Source organism: Lichenostomus cassidix, chromosome 1, assembly GCF_008360975.1.
Source record: "Lichenostomus cassidix isolate B80296 chromosome 1, HeHo_3.0, whole genome shotgun sequence".
Taxonomy (NCBI): Eukaryota; Metazoa; Chordata; class Aves; order Passeriformes; family Meliphagidae; genus Lichenostomus; species Lichenostomus cassidix.
This window is the reverse complement of record NC_139479.1, coordinates 30,914,196-30,937,189: the sequence shown is the minus strand read 5'-3', so window position 1 is coordinate 30,937,189 and position 22,994 is coordinate 30,914,196. Positions and strand designations below refer to the sequence as shown.

General features: G+C 36.4%; 1 protein-coding gene across 1 annotated transcript in view; it reads right to left on the bottom strand.

Moving 5' to 3' along the window:
• Positions 1–1,124: 1,124 nt before the first annotated feature.
• VWA3B (von Willebrand factor A domain containing 3B) overlaps positions 1,125–22,994 on the bottom strand; it is a 73,132-nt gene continuing 51,262 nt past the window's right edge. The window contains exons 21-29 of the mRNA XM_085049439.1: positions 22,539–22,657; positions 20,722–20,772; positions 18,279–18,498; positions 13,207–13,327; positions 12,330–12,454; positions 11,006–11,143; positions 10,356–10,453; positions 6,688–6,926; positions 1,125–1,485 (exon numbers count right to left, since the gene is read on the bottom strand). Coding sequence (XP_084905565.1) covers positions 1,388–1,485; positions 6,688–6,926; positions 10,356–10,453; positions 11,006–11,143; positions 12,330–12,454; positions 13,207–13,327; positions 18,279–18,498; positions 20,722–20,772; positions 22,539–22,657 — 1,209 coding nt within the window. The 3' untranslated portion in view covers positions 1,125–1,387. The remainder of the gene's footprint in view (positions 1,486–6,687; positions 6,927–10,355; positions 10,454–11,005; positions 11,144–12,329; positions 12,455–13,206; positions 13,328–18,278; positions 18,499–20,721; positions 20,773–22,538; positions 22,658–22,994) is intronic.

Sequence of the window (22,994 nt, the reverse complement as noted above, 5' to 3'; positions counted from 1 at the left end):
TATTATCCACAGTGACATATTTCTTTCCAGACGCACTGTCCTAAAATTTCATTAATTCTGTGGTTAGTGATGTTTCTTACAATCTTTCCACTGTGTAGAAAGGATCCTCAGTGACTGCCTGTAACCAGGTCCATTCTCCAAGAGAAAACTCTAGGACATGACTAAGGAAAGAACAGAAGGTAATATGAGCCATTGAAACTGCAACCACCAGGATAGACCATTTCAGTTTCTCCTGGGTTTGAGTTTTCCTGAATCAGGCCAGGCAAAAATTTTAACATTGTCTCACATCCCCACTGAACTATCCTAACTTCATGGTCATTTTGGCTGCCCAAACTATACACCACTGTATAGGATTTTCCTGGCCAAGTGTACACCTGAACTAGCTACCCAGAGCCTAGAGTAGGCAATTGAAAGATGCTTAAAGAAAGCACTCAAGAGATATGTAAATATATCTTCAAAGACTTTGTTTCCCTCCATTGACTATAGAAATAATTTTTTTTAATATACTGTCTCCTAAGTGATGGCATGAGGCTATTCTCATTTTTGTCTCTATTACTCTTTGTTTAATCATGCAGCAATATTTAATATTTGCTAATTCACTCAGTTATGCGGAATGTAATAATAATGTAATATTAATCAAAGAATATTCTTCATCTGATAAAGGTATTTAAAAGAAAATAATCAAAGTATAGAGGGGGTAATAAAGGAAAAGACAAGACCTGAGATACTATTGCTACATCAAAGCAGAGCAATATCCTAGTAGTCAGACCCAGTTATAATTATTTCATGCATCTGGAACACAATGAAGATCTGTGATCAAATTTGCTACCATAAAAGCTGGAATTCACCCAATATAAATGTATCACTGGGTTACAATGTATAAATTTGTATTCTTTAATTTTCCACCTGTTTCTGTTTGGTTAAATGTATCTTTTCTACACCACTTTACTTCAAATGTAAAGATAAAAACAAACATCTGCCTGGAAATTGCAGAGTCAAGGTCGAGAATTTCCTTAATGTCCATTCACCTCTCTTCTTGTACTGATACTATTCAATAGCACAGCTGACCCTCTATGCTGCTTCTCTTTCATACCTCCAAAGTAAGTCTGCAAAATCAAAAATAATTTAGTATTCATTCATAAGTTTATTTTTTATTCAAGAACTAGGATTTCAGAGTTACAAGTGCTAAAAATCTTTCCTATCTGCAGCTTCATCCATTCCTCCCAAGTTCCTTCACCATGCACCCTCCCTGCGGCTTCCTTTGCTCTGTGCAGTGGTGCTGAGGCCGTCTTGCTGATCCTCACTGCTCCACGCTGACTCTGGTAACCCTGGGGATGTTGCTTTTACCAGGCTCTGGAGAATTTCCTACAGCTGGACTGTGCAAGCATCAGGGAGTCTTCAATGGGCTGGAAGTTGAAGCTCTTGACAGCTGCCGAGTTTGACACCTTGATAAACACCAGGATTGTGAAGTGGAGAGAGAAGATGCTAGGAGAGAATAGGCACTCTTCAGTGAGAGAGCACACTGATCCACCATGAGCTTGGATATCACAGTTCAAATGCCCTCTGAAATTTAACATGAAATAAATAACTTCATAACTGTGTTATAACAGAGCAGTCGTTCTGCATACAGATATTTTGCTCTCACCCTGACAAGTTCAAACCAGTCTGCTTTTTGGTATTTTTAAGTATTCTCATTTCCTAAGTCTGTAGCTTGTAGATGTTGTATTCACAGGCCAACCTTTGTTCTTACTCTTCCTCAGGAATCATCTTTTAGGAACTGCTGGGGACACGAGACAGGCTACATGGACCTTTGTCTGACTTATCTTCTCTGCTTTTCTATTTGCATCACTGAAAAATCACTTTTTACAGTCATACCAAATGAGACAACCAGCTACTAGGCACCCTCCTGGCACAAAATTATGACAGTCATAATGAATGGCAAAAGACAAGAAGCTGGAGGAAAAATGAAAGAGAATAAAATAGGAAGAAACTAAGTAAACAAAAGCATATACTCTATTTTGCTTCAAACTTTGGTTTTCAATGATTGGATAAGAACCATTTGTGCAGTAGAAGGCAAAACTGGGGGAGGAATCAGAAGAATAAAGAATGATAAGTATATGATGTACAGGTTGGGGAAGCAACAGTACATATTGAATACACAGAGAGTATGAGATTTGAGCATGAGTAGTTTAAGGAGTGATGGCCATCTACAGCTACCACTGAAACTCTGAAACTACAGTTTAAAAATCAAAAGTATGCCCTAGAAAATTGCCTCATAAATGTGCCCATCAGCACTTACACAAAAGGAACATTCTGATTCTTCTTCAGCACCAAAGAGACAGAAATCTGGAGTTCACCTGTGTAAGGATCAAGAAATTTCTTGGCTGTGTCCTGCCTGTCTGCAGTACAAAAACATTGCCAGACTAAAATACAGAAAGGTATTGTGGCCATACTGCTTCCCTGAGTAAAGATGCACTGTTAAATGAGTGTTGCCCATCACACACAATTCACATGGTGTTTATATTGCTAAGCCACTGCACAGGCTCCCAATATTTCTTCCTAAAATGCTGAAAGAACCCACTCTAGTCTTGCTCCCAGAATCTGGACTGAACTGTCCTCTGTCTCTGCTCTCAGATACTCCCAAACATGCCTCCTAAACCAATGGAACTGCACTCTTTTCCCTTGCCTGTCTACATATTTCATTCTTTATGTCAAAAGAGACAGAGAGTTTAGCACACTTTCCTCTTTCCATGAGTGGACAACACTGAGAGAAGACAGAATGTTTCTGGCCAAGCTGTAACATGTATCAAGAGCCAAACAAAAGCTAAATCTGGCAGCTGTTGGGGAGCCCTTAACCACACACAGCTGCAGTAAGGAACAGATGCAGGCATAGCTGAATTGACATTAACTGCTCATTAAACAAGGCATGACCAACAGATGGGAACACTGCTTTATTATCACAGCCTTCTCCAAATGCTGAATGGACTAGATGGAAAATGAGACTGGAAAACGAGTGGGTGCTAAAAATGTGAAATCCGACTGTGGGATATCCAGCCAATCTACTAGAATGCCAGATACTACAGCTGCTCCACTCTTGAACCCAATTCAGAGGAACTACATTTGCCACAGAAAAGGATAGAAAATATTCATTTTCAAAGGTCTCCCAACTACCCCATATTGGCAGTTACAGTAATTATCAGCATAATTGCTTCAAGTCACATCTCATTATAAATGAAAAAGGAGATTTTGGCTCCGATAGCTATTATTTGCTAATGCATCAGGCAATGCAGTGTGTCACTGAGTATTAGACCTGCATGTATGATACACATACACTCCAAATTTTTTTTCTGATCTTTTTTCTAGATACACATTTTAGAAAATTGACAAGAAAAGCACATGGAATTAACATTGATTTTAGGCATTACAGAACAGAGAGAAAACTAGAAACACAGGTGGAAGAATTTTTCCACAGAAAGAAATATATTATTTTAATGCATCTATAAAAACAATTATTGCAATAACCAAGCATAGAGTTAAGTATCAACAGTCTTGCTACATCAAATAGTATTATTTGAGTTACCAAGACAAAGAATCATTAGCCAACAGTCAGCAGGAATTTCTCAGGTCTTCATTTGCTCTCTTACAAACACACAGAGCTAACTAACACAGTAAGAGTGGAAAGGATACAGATCAAAATAATAATGTTTCAAATATAGTAATCCTGGAAGAAATGAGACAGAATTCATTTCAACATAATAATGAAGCTAATATTTATTAAACAACTAACACAATTACTTAGAGTCTTTATTCACTTCTGTTCATGCTGTTTCCCTAAGTGGGACAAACAGGAATGGGCTATTCATTCCTCTTAACAGTTAGAAATACTTTAGCTCAGCACAAACCAAACCACAAACATTCCAAAATTCTCCCTTGGTTCATATAGGGCCCACAGCTCTGTGGAATATAAAGCTTTATGGAAATACAAGGCTTTGTTGACCACCTACATAAGAGCCATGTAGTCGAATCCATTTTACCTTGGACAGCACAAATGCCCATGTCTATATCTGACAATGATCATTCAAGTTAAGGAGAACTTATTTCCTCATGTAACAGATGAATATACACATGAAGTCAGCAGAAACATAGGCAGAAGTGTTGATTAACACAGTAAATAGTTACAAAACATAGCCCAGTCAGATTACTATATATATATATATATGTATGTATATGTATATATATATGTATCGACATAAGAAGTGACAAAATAAACTGACAAACCTTTGGAAAGGAAATGCAAAAAATACTGATGACATTAAATGCTTTTAATGCATTAGACACATACACACATAGGGACAACATGAAAATATGAAAAAATTCCTTTACTTCAGTCAAACAGATCAGGACTATTGAGCTTTTTCAAAAGTTAACAGATATCCAAATTATATAAAGAAAAGAATATGCGGGAGGGATATACATCTTTCAGATAAATTCAGTTTAACAGACTGCTTTTAGAAATCTAAAAAAACACAAGCATAACCTAGATCCTGTAAAAGATATTTAGCTATGAAAGTTGTTGTTATTACAGCTACTTAAAACATTTCTCTGAGATGCTGAATCTATTTTTAAAAAATCTGCCTTTGTTATAAACCATCCAGAAATAATGAAGAAATGAAAGCAACTACTAGGAAAACCTGGAAAGGATCACTCGGATGAACATTGGTGTGTTCAGCATATGAAAGACAATAACTGAGACTTTAGAGTGATACAGGAGTCTGAAGAGGAAAACAGGGTGTTTTACCTCACTTGTGCAGTTTAGGCTCCTGACTTGAATATCCAGCCTTACTTCAGCATTACAAAAACTCCATGAAGGGAAAGTCCACTGTTAGATACCTGCTATTTTTAATATGTGGTCCACAGAGACTAACTGAATAATTCATTAGAATGGCAAGGCTTTCTAACTCCTCATCCATGTTGTTTAACACCTACCCGCATCAGTGTAATCAAATATGACAACTTCTAAGGAAAAGTGTTAACCTGAATAGGTGAATCTCACAGAACTGGTGCTCAACACATACTGAACAGCCAAGCAGTAAGTGTAAACTAATGGTTCATACTAGACAGAAAGCTTGGCAGAAGGAAAAAACAATGCCAGGCAAATTTGTTTTCTTTCTTGTCTTCATCTTTGAAATGAAATCCAGCATTAACACAGTTCAAGTAGATGTGTATGTAAGGGGTCAGGTAACATGTTTGATATAACTTCCAAATTATATACACAGAGTGCTGTGAAACATTAGCATGATATGAAAATGGGGCAACTATCTACACCCAAAGAGGATAAAGACACAGCCAAGTACAGAGAGCGGATAAAGAAGTATCTAATGAACCCATGTGAGGATGGCCCTATAGTGTTATTTAACATCTTTGTCAGCTCTCTTTCTCCTTTCTGATCAAACACAGAAGGATATGTAAACAAAAAAAATTTTAGGGGAAAAAACCCCCATATTCAATACTTATGGTGTCACAAGAAGAGGACAAGGTGCCTTCTTTAGCATGTTCATCCTGCATACAACATTGAAGCCTTCTTAGAGTACCGTGAGATTATTTGCTAAGTCTAAGCAGGATTAAAATGCATAGATAACCACTGCTCTCATGTAATCTTTCCTTCAAGCTGCACAGAATCAGTTACGGGACTTGCTGATTACATTAGCATTATTTCACATTTATTCAGCATCTGCATCTCAAAATGTCCAAGAGGAAGGCATCTGGAATAACTGAGCATTTCCAGTAAAGTAGCCCCATCTTTGGAAACCATGGTCTCTCGCTGGACAAGCCCAACACCTCTTTCTCATATAATTCTGACCAGGCCACTCTTAAAATGCCTATTATATAATGGGCACCATAACACCCTCTATAAGCAATGGAAATGGAATTTGCAGACAATCTTTAAAGGATGAGTGAAAACACAGAAGAAACATTCAGTGGAGCCAAATCAAGTTGATTAACAACATGATGATTGAGTGAATTTATAACCTACTACTTCTAGAAGTAAATAAATAATGAGGCTGTTGAGAACAGCAATGGTGCAAGGAGGTACACCTAGCAAGTATGGATAAAACTCCTGTTATCTTTCCACTGACAGTAGGATCTTGAAAATGAAGAACTGACTGGCATGTAATGGCAGACCTACACTAGCCCAGTCTCTGCTGCAGAGTAACAGGGAGTACAGGTACTACTGTCAGCTTTAACTGAGCTAGCTCACACAGCAAAAGCAATTTAACCTCTGAAGCATTGAGCTACAGGTGCAATAATTTAATACCTGCAATATAGACATAACTTTAATCTAACAAAGAACAAACAGTAGAGGGACTGGAATATATCCTCTGCTTACAAGCACGTACTAAGGTGTGTTGTTACTGCATCCTCACTGCAACTGTTAGGGAAATTAAGGTAGCATATTCTGGAACATGCTTTATTCATTCCTTGTCTTTACGGTGAAAACCCATGCTGAGAAAATGTCAAGAACAGTTTCTAAAGGAGGTGAAAGAATTTCATCATATAGGACACGGGAAAGCTAACTTGGCTAACACTCAGAAATGCAGAAACCCAGTCCTTGTGTGGGGAGTAACTAAAGGCCCATCAGAACTGCTTCATTCCTAACACTTACACTTTTTCAGAGCTACTCTTTACCTCTAAATTCTTCCTTAGAGCTAGACAGTGAATTTTTTCCTCTCTGTTTTTCATCACTTCTGGAGACAAACAAAAGATCATCAAAGTCTGACATCTCCCTGGGATGCCTTTTAGCTACTGCTGTCCTCTTCTTTTTCTTTCTGCCCCTCTTTTCTTTCACAATAATTTTCTTGTATTCTTCTTCTCCGCCATCTTCTACAGGCGAGTAAGGGCAGGGCTTTGTGGTCTCACCATCTGGGCTAGAAAACCAGAAAAGGAAATTCACCAAGCTAAAAGCACACATATCATAAATCCTCTTTTACAAGACATAGATTTCACCTTTTTCCACATCTCACAGTACTGACAAGAGAAGGACTTATCACACTCTTCACCATTTGACAGGGCTATAAGTGTCCTACAATTCAGTTTCCCTTTCACTTATTGAATAAGTGAAGGATAGCCTAAAACAGGGCTCTGGTCCTTAATCTCATCTGCCTCTTATGACTCCAGAATGGATGTGGGCATTAAGAATCTTTTGCTGGGTGGGTCCAGATCACACAGCATTTTACTTTGCATAAGGAACTTGTTAGCTACATTTGCAAAGTGCTTGTTCTGTCATAATTATTTCTTTCCACAGTGACAGCAGGAAAATACCCCAAAAAGATGCTAATGTCTGATACTAAAATTATGAGAGCTATATTAGTACCTCTAAAGATTAGTGAATTAAGCATAGCCCCTAATTCACACCACAAAAATGTTAAAAGGCAATTCCAAAGAACTCAGAGATGGAGTTAGCCAAGCCATTGTAATACATCTGTGTGCACTGTGGACTTCCTGTCAACATGGGAACCTGGGATATGCCTTTTAATATTTTTTCTCTTACTACTCCAGGATTTAGCAAAAACGGTTCGTCTCTCATTGAGATTCTAATATCATGTTGCATTCAAACTTATTGATTCCTTTCTGATTAAATTATGCTTTTATATTGTTCCTATCAACAATGTCAGCACTTTCTCATTAGATCTCTGCACACCCATGAGCACTATGCTGCAGTGTACCCCTGTAAGTATGACATAGGAGGCAGGAATTTCTTTTAGAAATATAATAAATAACAAGTTTCATTGCAAAGCACATTTCCATGCCTTCTTAAAAGGTAGGGGTTCTATGGAAACTCCATTTAGTGTATTCATTTCAGTTAATTATCCAAAGAATTTCTCTGTTTGCCAGTGCATAACTCAATTTTTTCCTCATTTGAACATAAAAATGGCAAGTCAGCTTGCTCATAAATTCTCTTTGGAGAGTGAATATTTTGTATGAAGCCACTCATTCATGGAACAAAGCATGTAGAATGGACACTATTCTTATTGCTTATGCTTATGCATTTAGTCACATCTTTTCTTAATATGGTACCTCATTTAGAATACAATCCAACTCAGTGGAAGGGAAAAACTTCTGCTGATTTTGCTGGAACTCAGATCAGTTATACACCTGCCTCTTTTCAACTGGTTGTACGTATTAAGAAGGAAACCATGTTCTTCAGGTTTGCTTTTTGGTGGGAAGAGGCTGCCATCTTATCAATGACATGGCCTGGGGAAAAGGTACTGATGTATTTCCAGATCTGGAAGTCTGCCCAGTAAAGAGAAGGCATTCATTTGTGGAATGTGGCTGCAAGCTCGTGGGAGTTGGAGTTTCAAACTGTACTGGGATCACTACTAGAAAATATCTGGAAATCACAGAACTTGAATCTTAATTGCTTTTCATTCCATCATTCTCAGCAAATTCATGGATCAGCCCACAACTGGTACCCTCACCTGTGGCTAGCACAGGTCTTTCCCATGAGAACTTCTTCTGTGTTTTACAAACAAAGATAAAGTTTGGATGTTATTAAAAACAGTGTCTCAAGATTTGGACAGTTCAGGCCTGGCCAATCAGGCCTAGGGGGAGGTTTCTGACTGACCAATCTGGGTGACCTCTGAAAAGTCTGTGTAAGCTGAAATCAAAATAATAAAGTTCTCTTTTCTATGCCACGCTGAGAATCCGAGGATTTCTTCTCTGCTAGCGGCTCAACAGCGATACTCACCCATAATTTTTAGATGTAGTCCTTATTGGTGATAATCATATTAGAACATTTCAGTGAAAATTAAGAACATCTGTGGGAGACCAAGCACTGGAGCACGTTGTCCAGAGAGAGTGTGTGTGTAGTCTCCTTACTAAAGATATTCAACCATTTAGATGCAATTCTGTGCAATGTCCTCTAGGATGACCCTGCTTGAGCAAGGAGCTTGGACCAGATCACCCACTGTGCACCCTTCCAATCTGACCCATCCTGTGATTCTGTGATCTAAAATTGCTTTTAATGGTGGAATTTACTTCTCTCTACAAATACCTGAAAGGAGTGTGTAGGCAGCTGGGGGTCAATCTCTTCTCCCAGGTAACCAGTGACAGGACAAGAGAACATAGCCTCAAGATGCACCATGAGAGGTTCAGACTGGACATTAGGAAGAAGTTCTTCACAGAAAGAGTGATTGGGCATTGGAACGGGCTGCGCAGGGAGATGGTGGAGTCACCATCCCTGGAGGTGTTTAAGACTGGATGTGGCACTCAGTGCCATGGGCTGTTGACGTGGTGGTGTTGGGTCACAGGTTGAACTCGATGATCTCAAAGACCTTTTCCAACCTAGTTAATTCTGTGATTTTGTGATTCGTCCTGTTCATGCAACCTCTTGGAAATAAATTACCCATGATGGAGATTATACAGTTCTTTGGCATCAGTGCTCATACTACATGGAAGAGGAAATCCTTCATCCAGTGGGATGTCAAGGCAGATGGAAGATTCAAAACAAAATTATGTTTTTGCACACAAAATATGAAATTTTGCTACTCCCCTTGGGAAGGAGCTATGGATGATGAAGGTTTACATGGTTTCCAAAAACAACTACACAAATTCATGGAAGAAAATTCCATCAAGGCTGTTTAATACAGAGACTCCAATTCTGCTTCAGAGAATTTTAAAATCCCAAATTATTGTAGGTTGGGAATGTATTGTTCTACATGTATTGTTCTAGATGATTGTTCTGATCCTATTGTCCTTCCTCAGGTTTGTTGTTGCTAACTGTCTGAAGTTGTTGGTGCTCTGAAGGGTGTCACAATTCAATGCTATTTCAACTGGATTAAACTAGAGCTTAATACAAGATGAAAATGTAATCCACAGTCACTTGGAACCAGAGCATTTTTAATGCACACTTCATATCCTGCTGCATATTAATTCTGCAGAACCTAAATAGGAACTCATAGTCATCTTACACACTCTCCATCATTCCCCAGATTTAAGCCCAGAAGATGAACTAGTATCTTAAAAAATATTTCCAATTTAATGTGTAGCTTTACATAACAATAAGTATCTTAAAAGGAAAACAAGGTCTACAACAAATGGAAACTCCATCTCACCTTTCAGCAATCCTCTTAACAACTTCCTGGGACTGAGCTTCAAACCATCACATTCTACCAATGTCTCCAGAGTGAAAATAGGGCAATAAATTCTTATACAAACTTAGTTGCATGTGTAGAGTAAGCCAGTTCACAACAACTGTAGTCATAGTATGGGAACCTGACAGCATAACTGAACTCAAAGTGCAACATTTAGGATTCACATGAAAAAATTTTGGTATTTTTAGGTTCAAACATACTCACATCTCACAATCCAACTTCTGCACCATTCTTATGTACTGACACGAATAGATATACTTGGTTTGGCTGATTTTAATGAGCTCGCTTCTTACACAATGTTCCTGCAATAACACAATCAACATTCATCTAATTTAAACCTAAATCTCAAAAGCAATGAAGATACACATGTATAAAAAGTCAACTGTTTAAATGTAACTGTAATCAGCCTCTAATAAGGGTAATTAATATAAAAGTTTCAAGTACAAACTAAATTTTCTTTAATACCTGCTATGAAAAATGCAGTAGAATTATCATAATGGCTTACAAACAAAAGCCAAACCAAGCAAGCATAAGGAAATTAATTTCAGACTATACTAACTGTGTTAAAACTCTCTCTGTTTCTTATTTTAGAAGCATGGAACTTGTGAAAGCCACCAAATGTATTATAGAGGAAAGAACAGAGTATGATTTAAGAATAAATTATGCTACAGAACTTCTTGGTTCAGGTCTATTACATGAGCTCTTCATTGCACTCAGAAATCTGATTTACTCTGTTTAGCTGGAGACTCAGCTTGGGACAGTGAGCTCATTAGCCTGTAAAATTCTATCTGTCTCTTCAAAAACAGAATAATGGTAAAATTGCCAGACAGATATCATCTCCTAGGTTCACTTACTTGCCTGTTGTTGAACATCAGTACTGTGTAGAGTTTGTCACCTGTTTCCACCCTCTCTGGTGTTGCTATGACAATTGCAGGTACATAACATTCATTTCCTGCCTGTATTCCAGTTCTGGCAAACACATAGTCTCCAACCTGCACATCAGGAAAGCATCATTGCAAGAACCATGTAACTTGTGAGATTTACAAGACATAAAAGGTAACTACTAAGATATTTTTACTTGAATCATCATTCTGTCATGTTCTCGTGCTTTAATATGCACCTTTGAAAGAAAAGAATAACTTGGTCCTTGCATGCACTGATCTCGCAGTTTCCACTCAATCGGGGAGAGAACACAAAATAAAAATAAAGGACAGAGCTCTGCTAAATATACCTGGGCTCACCTAGGCAGAAGAACTGAATGAGGAAACTCTTACAAACTGTGCATTCCCTTGGACTCTATGCAAAGTTTAAGGCTTTCAATAAGCTTTTAAACCAACCTTGGGAATTTTAGATAATTCCGTATGAAACTGATTTATACAAAATTGTTTTAAAAATTAACACAGAAGTTACATTTTTATATCAAATTCTACAGATTTCTAGAGTTGGATATTCCCCTTACAGAATTATTAGGAACTACTGTATCAAGATTTGCCTTTATCTCAAACTGAAAAAGAGGCATCTCTAGTTTTATACATAACAATGCCATCACAAACATGTTCCTTTTATTTAACCAGATGGATCCATGCTGTATCCTTTATGCAACCATCACCTTTCTTGTGTGTAAAATAAGAATCACCAAACAAACCCAACTGTGATTACAGATAGTCAGCTGACAAAATTTTAAAGAAAACCAGAGATGGAACAGGGATTATATATATTCTTATTAATGTTATTTGTGTTAGTATATGGTTATTTGCTGGATTTAAAACATGCTGTGAAAACAAAATGGTTAAAACCTGCTGTACATCAGAGTAAGTATAAAAGGTTCTCTTACATTTATAATCCATGTGCTAGGAAACAATAATTCTATTAACAAATAGCTCACCTTTCTTCTATGACTGGGGAAATATTAATGTTTTATAAAGAAAACAATATAAATTAATTTAGTATACATAATTTTAATAAACAAAGGAATAGGATTGAAATGAAAACAATATTCAAACAAATGAAAAACTGCATGTTAAAATAGCATGATATCACTATCATGAAAAACTCTTCTTTAAAATAATTATACGTATTTAAAATATTTTTTTAAGTCTATCATTTTTTCTAGTTCTGAGCAAATAAAGAAAATATGAAATGCACATTTGCAATGATAAAAAAAATACAATTTTTCACCTGCAGATGTGGGCATGGCATAGCACCTCCTACAGGTATAGTGAACTTGACAGGCACATCACAGCTCTCCCCATTGCTGAAGCCAACAAGCGCACAGGTAGAATTGATCTTTTTTATCACAGTGCCTGAAAAACAATAGAATAAAATATTCAATTTATTTTTCTTTCACCGCTTGTGAATTACTTTTTTTAAAATTCCTACGGGCTGTCACACATCAGTGAGGTCAAACATCTATACTATACATTCTTCGTTTTCATTTAGCTACAGTAAGCTGTGCTAGGACAATAGAGACACTTGTACCTTAAATACCCCTGCCTTACTAACCATTCTTAATAATGCTATAAAAATAAAATGAAGTCTTCTTCAAGCACAGGCCTGAAATTTGTAAGCTGATCAGGGGGATCTCAGTTAACATAATAAAACCACTACCACAGTTAAAAATACATAATTGAAAAAAAAACCCAACCAAACAAGTAAAGGTAACACCAAAACAAACACACACACACACACACACAGAATATTTTTCTTAAGAAACAACAGAACTCAGTTTTACCTACTAATCATTCTGCCTTAAAACTCAACAAAAAAGCAGCAGGATTTAGTGATTTTTTTGAACACATGCAAAAGCTTGGCTTACAATTTCCTTATACACTTTTCATAGACAAAAACCACATTGCTCTCCAAGTTTACAAGATGTATGTCTTCTTATAAATGTAGATATATGTGCACATAGAATATATAGATTCATTTTTCATTAATATGCACATGTAATATTAAATCTCATTAGGAAAGATGTTGCTAATTATGACCACAACTTATGTTTTATCAGTATTAAGGAACATTATATAACATTGAAAATGTGGACAAAAATATATACCTGGATAATAAAATCCTGTGGCATCTGATCTTGCAATTACCTTTTGGCTTTTGTGAGTCACATATAATTGCCTTTTTTTTCTTGTTTTAGACTTCAGCTTCACAGTTTCTTCTTCAAGTCTCTGTAATGTGATACAATTATTTCTTCTACAACAGCTAATCTAGACAGCCTTAATCTATTCTTCAGAATTAATTGAAAATTGAGGCAATGTAATGCTATCTGTAATGTAATGACATCTGTAGAGGATTCCCAGTAAACTGGAAATACTTTACACTTTCAGAATAGTTCTAAGTACAATAAGTACACATGGATAAGTAAGAATTTTCCCTATAAAATCCTGTTCTATATGATCATAACACTACATCTATTTTCATGTGTTCAGGCAGTTATTTACCTTGATGAATTATTGCCCTGGCTACCATTTTCCTACAAAAACATTTACAAAGTTGCACAATTCATATTCAAGGATGAGGTAAGGAAAAATCAACTGTATTTTCAGAATAAGAAAATTTGCTCTACACATTAATTTTATCCAGATAGGAGAGTTTTCACAATAATCTGATTTGCATGAAAAGTATCTCGCTGTATGGAACAAATCATTAAAAAAGAAAATATTTAATCAAAAAATTTTCAAAGAAATCTTCAAATATCTGGGGAAAAAAGTTTAGCAAAATATTATACCACATCTTCCAGAGCTGCCACTGTGCATTATTCTGCCCCACTTGTTCGGGTCCTTCATACCTTAATTATTTTTTCCATACTGCTTGCAGTAATGTTCCTAAATATAAACTACAAGCTTGTGCAAAAGTCACTTACAAAAAATCAGTTTCACCATTAAATTAAAGTTGTGAAATTTATTTCCACCATTAAATAAGTCAGTTTCACCATTACCTTTTAAAATATTTATTCACCTATCTCGTGAACGATTTGCAGGCATCCATCTCTTGCAGCCCTTCTGAATCATAAAGATATGCAACTAAAAATCTCAAACTTTTCTGCAGATCTACACATTGTTCTGAAAAACTAGCTTAACTCACAGACTCCTAATAATACCCCTGCTTGCTAGGATGTTTATGACTTGCTTCTTTGTCTGATGACATTCTTTTTCCTAAAAAGACATATTTGATTTGATACTTGATTTTCCCTAATAGTCAATAATGATGGAACAGATATTAATAACAGACTAAATTGTTTGTTCTCAGTTTCATTATAATTATCACAACATCTTTTTTTCAAACTCCCCCTCAAAAATCACAAACAACCCCAGAAAAAAAGTCCAAAAAATAAGCAACACACACACACACAAAAGAAGAGGCAACGAGATATTTTAAATCGGAGATAGATGGGATTTTTCCAGCTTATTCTTTACTCCCACAGAATATTAATTTTATCAACAGTTTGGATTTTCAAACTCAGACCAAACCAGAAGCTCTTTACAGTGCTTAATTGACTATTTGAAGCACACTCAACAAAGGCTGATTTGAGAGCAGACCTACAGTTCCACAGACACAAAAAGGTATTTGGGTAAAGCATTTACTTAATTCCTCAGGCTCCAAAAGGACAGCTGCTGCTGAATATTTATTATCAACTAATTTGTAATGCTTGACTGCTAACTTGGGCAACTTCCAGCACTCCACATTAATCCAAATACTAAAGACAACACAAGCATCCACAATGAGGATTCTGAGTCCTGCAGAATTCAGGTGGCTCAGAAACACTGTCTAAATTCAAATCTATCTCTCTTTTCTCTCACACAGATTTAGGTGTTCGGCATGACTGACCCAGACACTGTCAGAGTGCCCATTTCTGGCATCCAGTAGTTTTATTACAAAAGAGCTCCATCTGATTCTCAGGGATTTTCACAGGTTTTAGCTCTGCTTCTGTTGCAGACAACACATTAAACCACAATGGGTGAAGGAGACTTTGTTTATTTCTTCCAATAAATGCTACATTTTTAAATTCCCTTTCAAAAAGAATAGGTTTTGCACTTTCCTGCTATAAGTGAGAATAGACATGAAGACTACCCACAGATCTCCATGTATCTTGGCCGGAACTTTGGCTTTTCATTATCCTGACACCTTCAGAGCCAAGCAACCACTACTCTTCCCTGGCTGTCAGTGGGAAGAAGCCCATTCTGTGTAGATCCAGCCCATTTTTATGAAAGAGCTTATCTTTTTGTACCTACTGTCTGTCTGTTCAGCAGGCTACTTTACTGGTGACAATGGAAAATTAGACCAAACTTCTCTAGCTAGTAATAGCTTTTTAGTTGTTGTGCTTTTTGGGGTGCTTGTTTTTCCTTTGTGTCTCCCTAGAGACACAAGAACAAAGGCAGGAGATCCCAAACTGTTTAGGAAATATGAATGCAAAAAAGTTATCAACAGATAGAGATTAGTGATCCTTAAAGAGTGAGGAAGAATTAGGAGTATAAGAAAAGGACACCAGGAAATGAAAGGGATATCCAGAATTTCCATTCTTGCAAAGAATCAAGCCTCAGCGATAAATCTTGCATTAAGAATAATTAAATTAATTGTAAATGAAATACATTTTTCAGAAAGAAGAAACTCAGTGAGCCACTAGAGGTCCCTTTCCACCCAAATAAACATGCTTTACAAAACACATTATGCTTATTAACCATTTGAAGTTATTTTTAATCATATGATGAACAGTCAGCAGGGCCACAAACAAAAGTGAGCATTGCACATTGCAGTTCATCCTTACAGAAACACAGTGTTTTAAAAGTATATTCTTAATGAGAGTTAATTCTTTGCAACAAATGCAGCTTTCTTTCACTGCAGAATCCACTACTTGCAGAAATCCACTGCTATATAGAAACAGAAATATTTACTATGCGAGGAAATGTTCTCCATTGCACTCAAAGGCCAGATTACAATACTGGGAAAAGGAATACTTTACATTAAAATGTTACAGCCATTAAGAGAAAGCACCAAACTGTCCTGGAATCTATCCCACTTGGAGAATAGTAATGCCATGACCCCAGCAGACTGAGGTTTTCTAATGACTGAGCAGTGGACCTGACCAATTCCTTTCACTTGGTTATATCATCTTGTAAATGGTTTCATAATTCAATGAGGAAAAGAAACCACTAAGAAATGGTGGATGATTGCTATGCCTGACAAGTTCAAAACAGGTAAAATATTTTAAGTGAAAACAGGTAGTTGTTACCAAAAAAAAAAATTACAAATTCTTCATTTTTCTTAGATGAAAAGCCAGCCTAAAGAGGAAGACTTCTGTTAACTTGTGCTTTAGTCAGGACAGCAAAAAGAACTGAGCAAACCGAGTATAATACAGTCTACAATTAGCCCTCCAACTAGGCAGTCATCCATGTTTACTGCTCTAAAATTTGCCTGAAAATAACAAAATGTTTCCTCACTTCCTAAAGCATTTACCTCTTGCCACACAAGAGGTATTGAGTCATCTCATAGCCCTGTGCTGGTGGATGTCTCCTTCATCCTGCTCCAATTCAGCACTGGCATAGCCCACCTTTCACTGATATGTGCAAATGGAGCAGCCTGAACACAACTCCCAGAGAAGGTCAGAGTACTGATCATTAATTCAGCTGTAGGCTTAAACAGAAAGCTCTCATAGCAACGACATCCAAAAAGGATTATTAATTCTCTCAAGAAATTGTGTAGGTAATTCAGAACACATAAATGCTAAAAACTAAAGTGTGTTATTTAAAATTTAGTGAAAAAAAATCAGGAAATTTAAAAGTCTGCTTTGTTGAGGAGAGCCTCAGGATAATTGTGATTTTTCTACCATGTCACAATGACAAGTTTCATTCAGTGCCATATCAGCTATTTCCTTGCTGTAATGTATTTCAGCTGGAAGTTTATTTCTCTATACCCATTTTCTAGGCAGACATTGCAGTTGGCAAAACCTTCAACAATACTTTTAACAGGCTCCCCATTTTTTTTTTCATTTTTCCCACTGTTTTTCTATCACATATACAGAATTCTAATTACATCTGCATTTCTGCCTCTCGCTCTTAAAGCCTTTCAGTTGCATATTAGCAATTACTGAAGATGCTGCTCTGATTAGATTCCTAAAGCAGGTTGACTCAGGATAAGTGATTGCACAATGTTAATCACATCATATCTGAGAGCACACACTTGGTTGTTCCAAGGCAACAGCAAAATTACACTCAACAAATGAAACATGAACATGTTTCTGCTACTCTTACATTGGGACATTATACACCATGGGTAAAGCAATAATCAAAATAGCTGTAACAGCAATGCAATATTTTCAAACAAATGTAAAGTGAATCAAGATAATCTGGTTTTTGAAGAAATTAAAATGTTTTCAAATTAACAGTCTTAATGGAAAAAAAACCTCAAAAACTACAGAAAACACACACATGCATATATATAAAAACACTAACTTCAATCACAATTTCAGATAGCTAGACTAATGTATTAGCGCTAGACTAATGTATTAATGAAATGGAGAGAGAAAAAACCCTCTCTGCCTTGCCAAAAGTGGGTGTCCACTTCAGGATGAACTCCAGAGGCCACTGACTCAGTTCACAATGCTGTTGCCCACCAGTTCATGTATCCCCACATTTTAGGGACAGTTAAATTCTAGCGTACAAAAATGAAGTTGAATCCCACCTCTTCCCTCCATCTTTTCTTTTACAAGAAACATACCAGAAGATTACAGTGAATTAGTCCAATATTACACAATCTTTTAGTCCTGTTTATCAGATATTAACCCAACCACAAATCTTATATCTAAATTGCCTTTAATATATCTGTTCTTTTGCTTTCCCACTACCATTGCAGAAGAGATAAAGATCTTTTGCTGTGATTTATTTCAAAGAAGCTTGATTTCTGTGGCTCTTTCAACTTCAGAAATTCTACTCCCCTAATACTTAAAAAAAAGCAATTGAAAGCTTGCTCTCTTTTTAACTACCTTCTTTCCTCTACCCATTTTATTTAGCATCATGCTAAATGTCTACTTTATCAGCTATGATCATGGAAAAAACATATTCCAGAGGTACATAGTGAAGAGGAACATCTAAGGGGGAAAAAACATCCCTTCCCACATATTACCTTTTTATTGTTGCTTATGTGTGATTCTGAGCTTTTCTCAGCTTCCTTTTTGACAGCTTCCTGAAGATCAGAGGCTTGTTGTATGTATGTTAATGCTGTCAGTATCTCATCTTCTAACAATTTTACATCTTCATAGGAAATTGGCCATCCCAAATTCTCTAAAGCCGCCAGCAAAGCTTCTTTATGCTGTATATATTGGACTGGACCACCCTCCTTAAATCTTAAAAAATAGATTTTTAAAAACAATTAATAATCACAAGTAGGAAAACTTTTAATTATATCAGTGCTTTACAGATAGTCACAAATTGTAAAGGCAGAATAGAGAATCAGATTCACCCAATTTATCTTCTGTACGCCACAAGTTCTTGCATTTCATTCACATACTGCTGTGTTTGGTCAAACAATCAAGTCTGGTTTAACTACATCTCATAGAAAGACAGCTACAGAGCAACTCAAGTGGCCAAGCACAGATGTCTGATGTAATTTTAGATGTCCTTTACATAAGGCATCAACAAAGAACTTGCAGCCATGGCAGAGAAATTACAGAAATCCCTGGCCCTTCTGAAGTAGCAGGTAGGGTAAAGTCGCAAGTATCTAGGCAACCTAAAATGGCATCAGACACCTACTAAATCCTGACTTGCCACATTAATCTTGACTAATCATACCAAAAGAGACAATCTCTTGCTGTTTATTCCTCTGCCAATATTCCACTCCTCAATTTTACTCAAGTGACCACAAGTGTGCTTCCATCCATGACTCAGATTGTGTCAATATCTGCTACACTAAACAGCCAGTTTGAAGCTACCCACTGAAGGTACTTTTAAACCAAGGGGTGAAATCAGTGCTGTCATCTTGTTGCAAAAAAAAAAAAAAACCAAACCAAAAAAACCCCAAAAGAAACTGAATTTTTCAAAATCCAGAACAGGTAGAATTCTTCACATCTTCAATTGGAAGTAACATACTTCTTTTTAGTCCTCAAAAAGGAGCATTTTTGTGGCTCTGCTCTACAGCTTTGCCAACATGTAAAAAATTATGAAGCCTAGAACTAGAGGGAATATCGAAATGTCTGTCTTAGCAACACATGCAACCATGATGATGCCTACCACATCGCTGTACTTTTGTTATTCGTTATCTCTCTACTTCTCTAGGAACTGTTTTGTATTGAAATTACCTGACCAGTATCGTTACTTACCTAGATTTTGTTCTCTCTTAACTGAACCCATTATTAATTCATAACAAAGGTCAAGCTAACATCTCCTGAGTTGGCTCCCTCAACCATGTTGAAAACAAGCACAATATTACCACTTCTCTAGTGAATTTGAATTTCCCTAGTATCTGAGGTAACATTTTAATATGCACTAGCAAACCAGAAAGCCCCTCAACCAATAATTTCAGGACACTTGTGACCAAGTTACTACACTTTCTTTATTACTCTCTCCTTCCAGATTACCAGTTTTAAAAATATGTTGTCATCCTTTTGTAATACATGAGCCTGATCATTCAAATTGTAAACATAGCGGAGAAATAAATCAAATACCTAAGCACCAATATTAATGGTTTAATATGCTCCTATAGCAACAGACTGTGCCATTACTAGGACATTTCTTTTCATTACATGCATAATTGGCCATATGTTATCAACAATTAAGCATTTTGGATGACACCCTGTCAAATTTCCATACTCTGCAACTCATTGTCTATCAACAGACATCTATTTCCTTTCTTTTAAATTACATGGTGTTTTTTTGTTTAACAGTCTTCACTTCCTCTCTGCACCAGAGAGGGGTTTTAGTTCTCATTATTGATGATAGAACTCTGTGGTTTTTACTCATTAGCTTACGTCTTCTTAAAAGCATTCTAGCTTTCATTCTCATTTTTCTGTGAAGAAATATTTCAGGCCCATTCAGCTTTCATTAATTGATCTTCACTTTATGATCTGGCACAAACAGATGCTAACTTCACTGATGCCAATCCTGTTTATACACCCATTAATTTTCAAAATCAATATATAAAAATAGTTTAGTTAACGTAGTACAAACTTCCAGAGTGATAAACAGTTTCAGCACATGTTGTGAAGGTGCTTATTACACCTTTACAAAGCAGCCACTGGAGTGCTCTTTATGGGATAAGAGATTTACTTTGATGTCAAAGGCAATGACATGCTGTCCTCCCAAAGCCCTGCCTCTTGACACTGGTTAAGTATAGGGCAGCAAGATTCAAATGGAATGCAAGTCCTTTCCTTTAAAAATAATCAGCACCACAAAAAGGAGGTCCTGAATTTAATATTACTCCATATCATATACATATATATTTGAAAGCAAGGTACAGTTATAAAATATTTGAAAATAAAACCAGTAGGTCATAGAAATGGTGATAAAAAACTATCAAATATTTATGATCAGCCCTTCAGGGGTACATTAGAAAACCAAAAGCAATAGCTTACTTGTCTCTTTCCTCCTGAGATAGTGCTCGCCAAATAACAAGGTTCAGGCGCCTATTAAAGAAAGCAAAGAAGTTTTTGAGGGAATGCAGTTCCTTGTGTAGCTGATCATCTCAAAACTATCAAATAAACACAGTTTCTTAAGATATTTGCACTGATTTGTATTCCAAGCACAGTGTATCATCAAACTGTGTCCTTATCATTCAGCTATGAAATTATCAACTGCAAAAGGAGATGTGAAAACAGTATCTTCCATCAAATAACAGCATGACTATTTTCAGGGTCATAGAAGGTTTAATGGCAATCATTGCTGCTTCCTGCCAGGATTTTCTATGGATGGTTCTCTTCAGCACCAGCAAGCTAAATCAAATAACAAAACTGATTAAATGCCAGTTAAGCTGCACAGTTCCTCCAATTAAACATTTTCAGAAAATGTAGTCTGAATGTGGTAATGCTAATTTCTATGGGTTTTTCCCCTGCTAAGATTACCTCTCAGTTGTGCCATTCAGGTTTCTAATTCATTAGACTCTGGCTATGAAGAAAAGCTACTGACAGGAAAACAGAAATTATTATCCCAAAGTAATGCAGCTCTGAGATCTTTTAAAAGCTCCACTAAACTTTCTGCTTTTACTTTTAAGACATACATTTGAAACTCTTATTAGATCATCTAGTTTATGGTTTTCTCTATTAACATCTCACACAATTAAGCCATCACTCAGTTACTTCCTTTCAGACTACAAAAGAAACCTTTACTGATGATCCTAATTACTGTTATTCAAGAAAAAAATTCCAAATTTCCTTTGTATATACAAGAACAAATTCACTGCTAGGAAAAATTCAGATTGTAGCCTGATTGACTATTAATAGTCTTGCCAGATTTACTGGTGCATGTACAAAAAAAAAAAAAAAAGCACATTAACAACAGATTTTGAACATAAAATTCTTGATGATTCATTTTATCTCCTAGAAACTAAATCCCAGCATTTTTAGAATATAAACTACTTAGTTTGTTCTCAATCTACAGTCTCAGCATGTGCCACTGTCTATTTCATCCTTCTAAGTCTGCACACTCATAACTAACTTGTTTATAAAAGCTTCTGACTATACAAGTTCGAACACATTATGAAGCTTCCAGTGTTTTTCTCCTTTAATACAGTATATTCTCTTTGTCAGAGCACAAAACCTCTGCCCTCACCACTTTTCCTCCCTCTAACTCTGATGCAAAAGTCAATCTACACATGGGGAAGATATTGTCATGTTTGCTTCTGTGCTGGAAACCTGAATGCCCTGATGTATTGTTTCACCTACACGTCAGAATAAATTTGTGACCAACCCCGATTTGCAAAGTTGAACTGCAGCTTTCGGAAATTCAGTTCCTAGAAAAGAGCTGTGACATCTAGAGCAAAATAAATTTGACTGGGTTGCTGTTTTGCATGTGGAGGAAAAGTAAAGGGATCTCTTTTTTACACGGTCAATTATAAGGATCTTTAGGCAGATCTGTCTTCTATACCTCATCCTGAGGGATGAATGGTTTCAGGTTTGCTCCCAAATAGTAAAAGAATTTTGCTTTTGTCATTGTCAAACAATGAGCAACATGCTGTTATTTATCATCTCCTTTCCTTATTATCTAATTTTGTGTTCTGCTTTTTCTTTTTTTTTAAGAAAAGAAACATTTCTCCTACATGTTGATGGTGGATAAAAGTGTATCAACATGCAGAATTATCAGTATTGAGCAAAGCACATGTGAGGAAATTGCCAGTACATAAGAAAAAACTGAAACATGACTGCAAACATGATAAATTTCTGGTGAGTAGACTTGCCTTTCATAGGACTTAATTGCTTGTTCCAGCTTCTCTTTATAGGCATCAAGATTCACTGCCAGAGGATTAATAAGTACGCTCCCCTTCTTGTCGTTGCTATCACGGGCCAACGGTAACATCTATTATACAATAAAAGACACAGATACCATTTATCCAACTAATTTTCCTCCACCAGAATGACTGAATGCTGAGGCTCAGAACAGCCAGAAGGAACACTGGAAGGCTGCAGAAAGAGAAATTTAAGCACTACAAATGTCCGAAATAAGGCACAGATTTCAGCCAGTTCTTCTACAAGATACAATCCCATTACACAGAAATTACAAATTTGGATTCCTAACTAAGTCAGTCTAACTAAATCAGTACTGTCAAACAACTCACTCTAACAATGAAAGGGTAAGTCAGAAGGAAACAAAGATGCCTACATCATGACCATATTCCAGGTTCTATAGCCTTAAA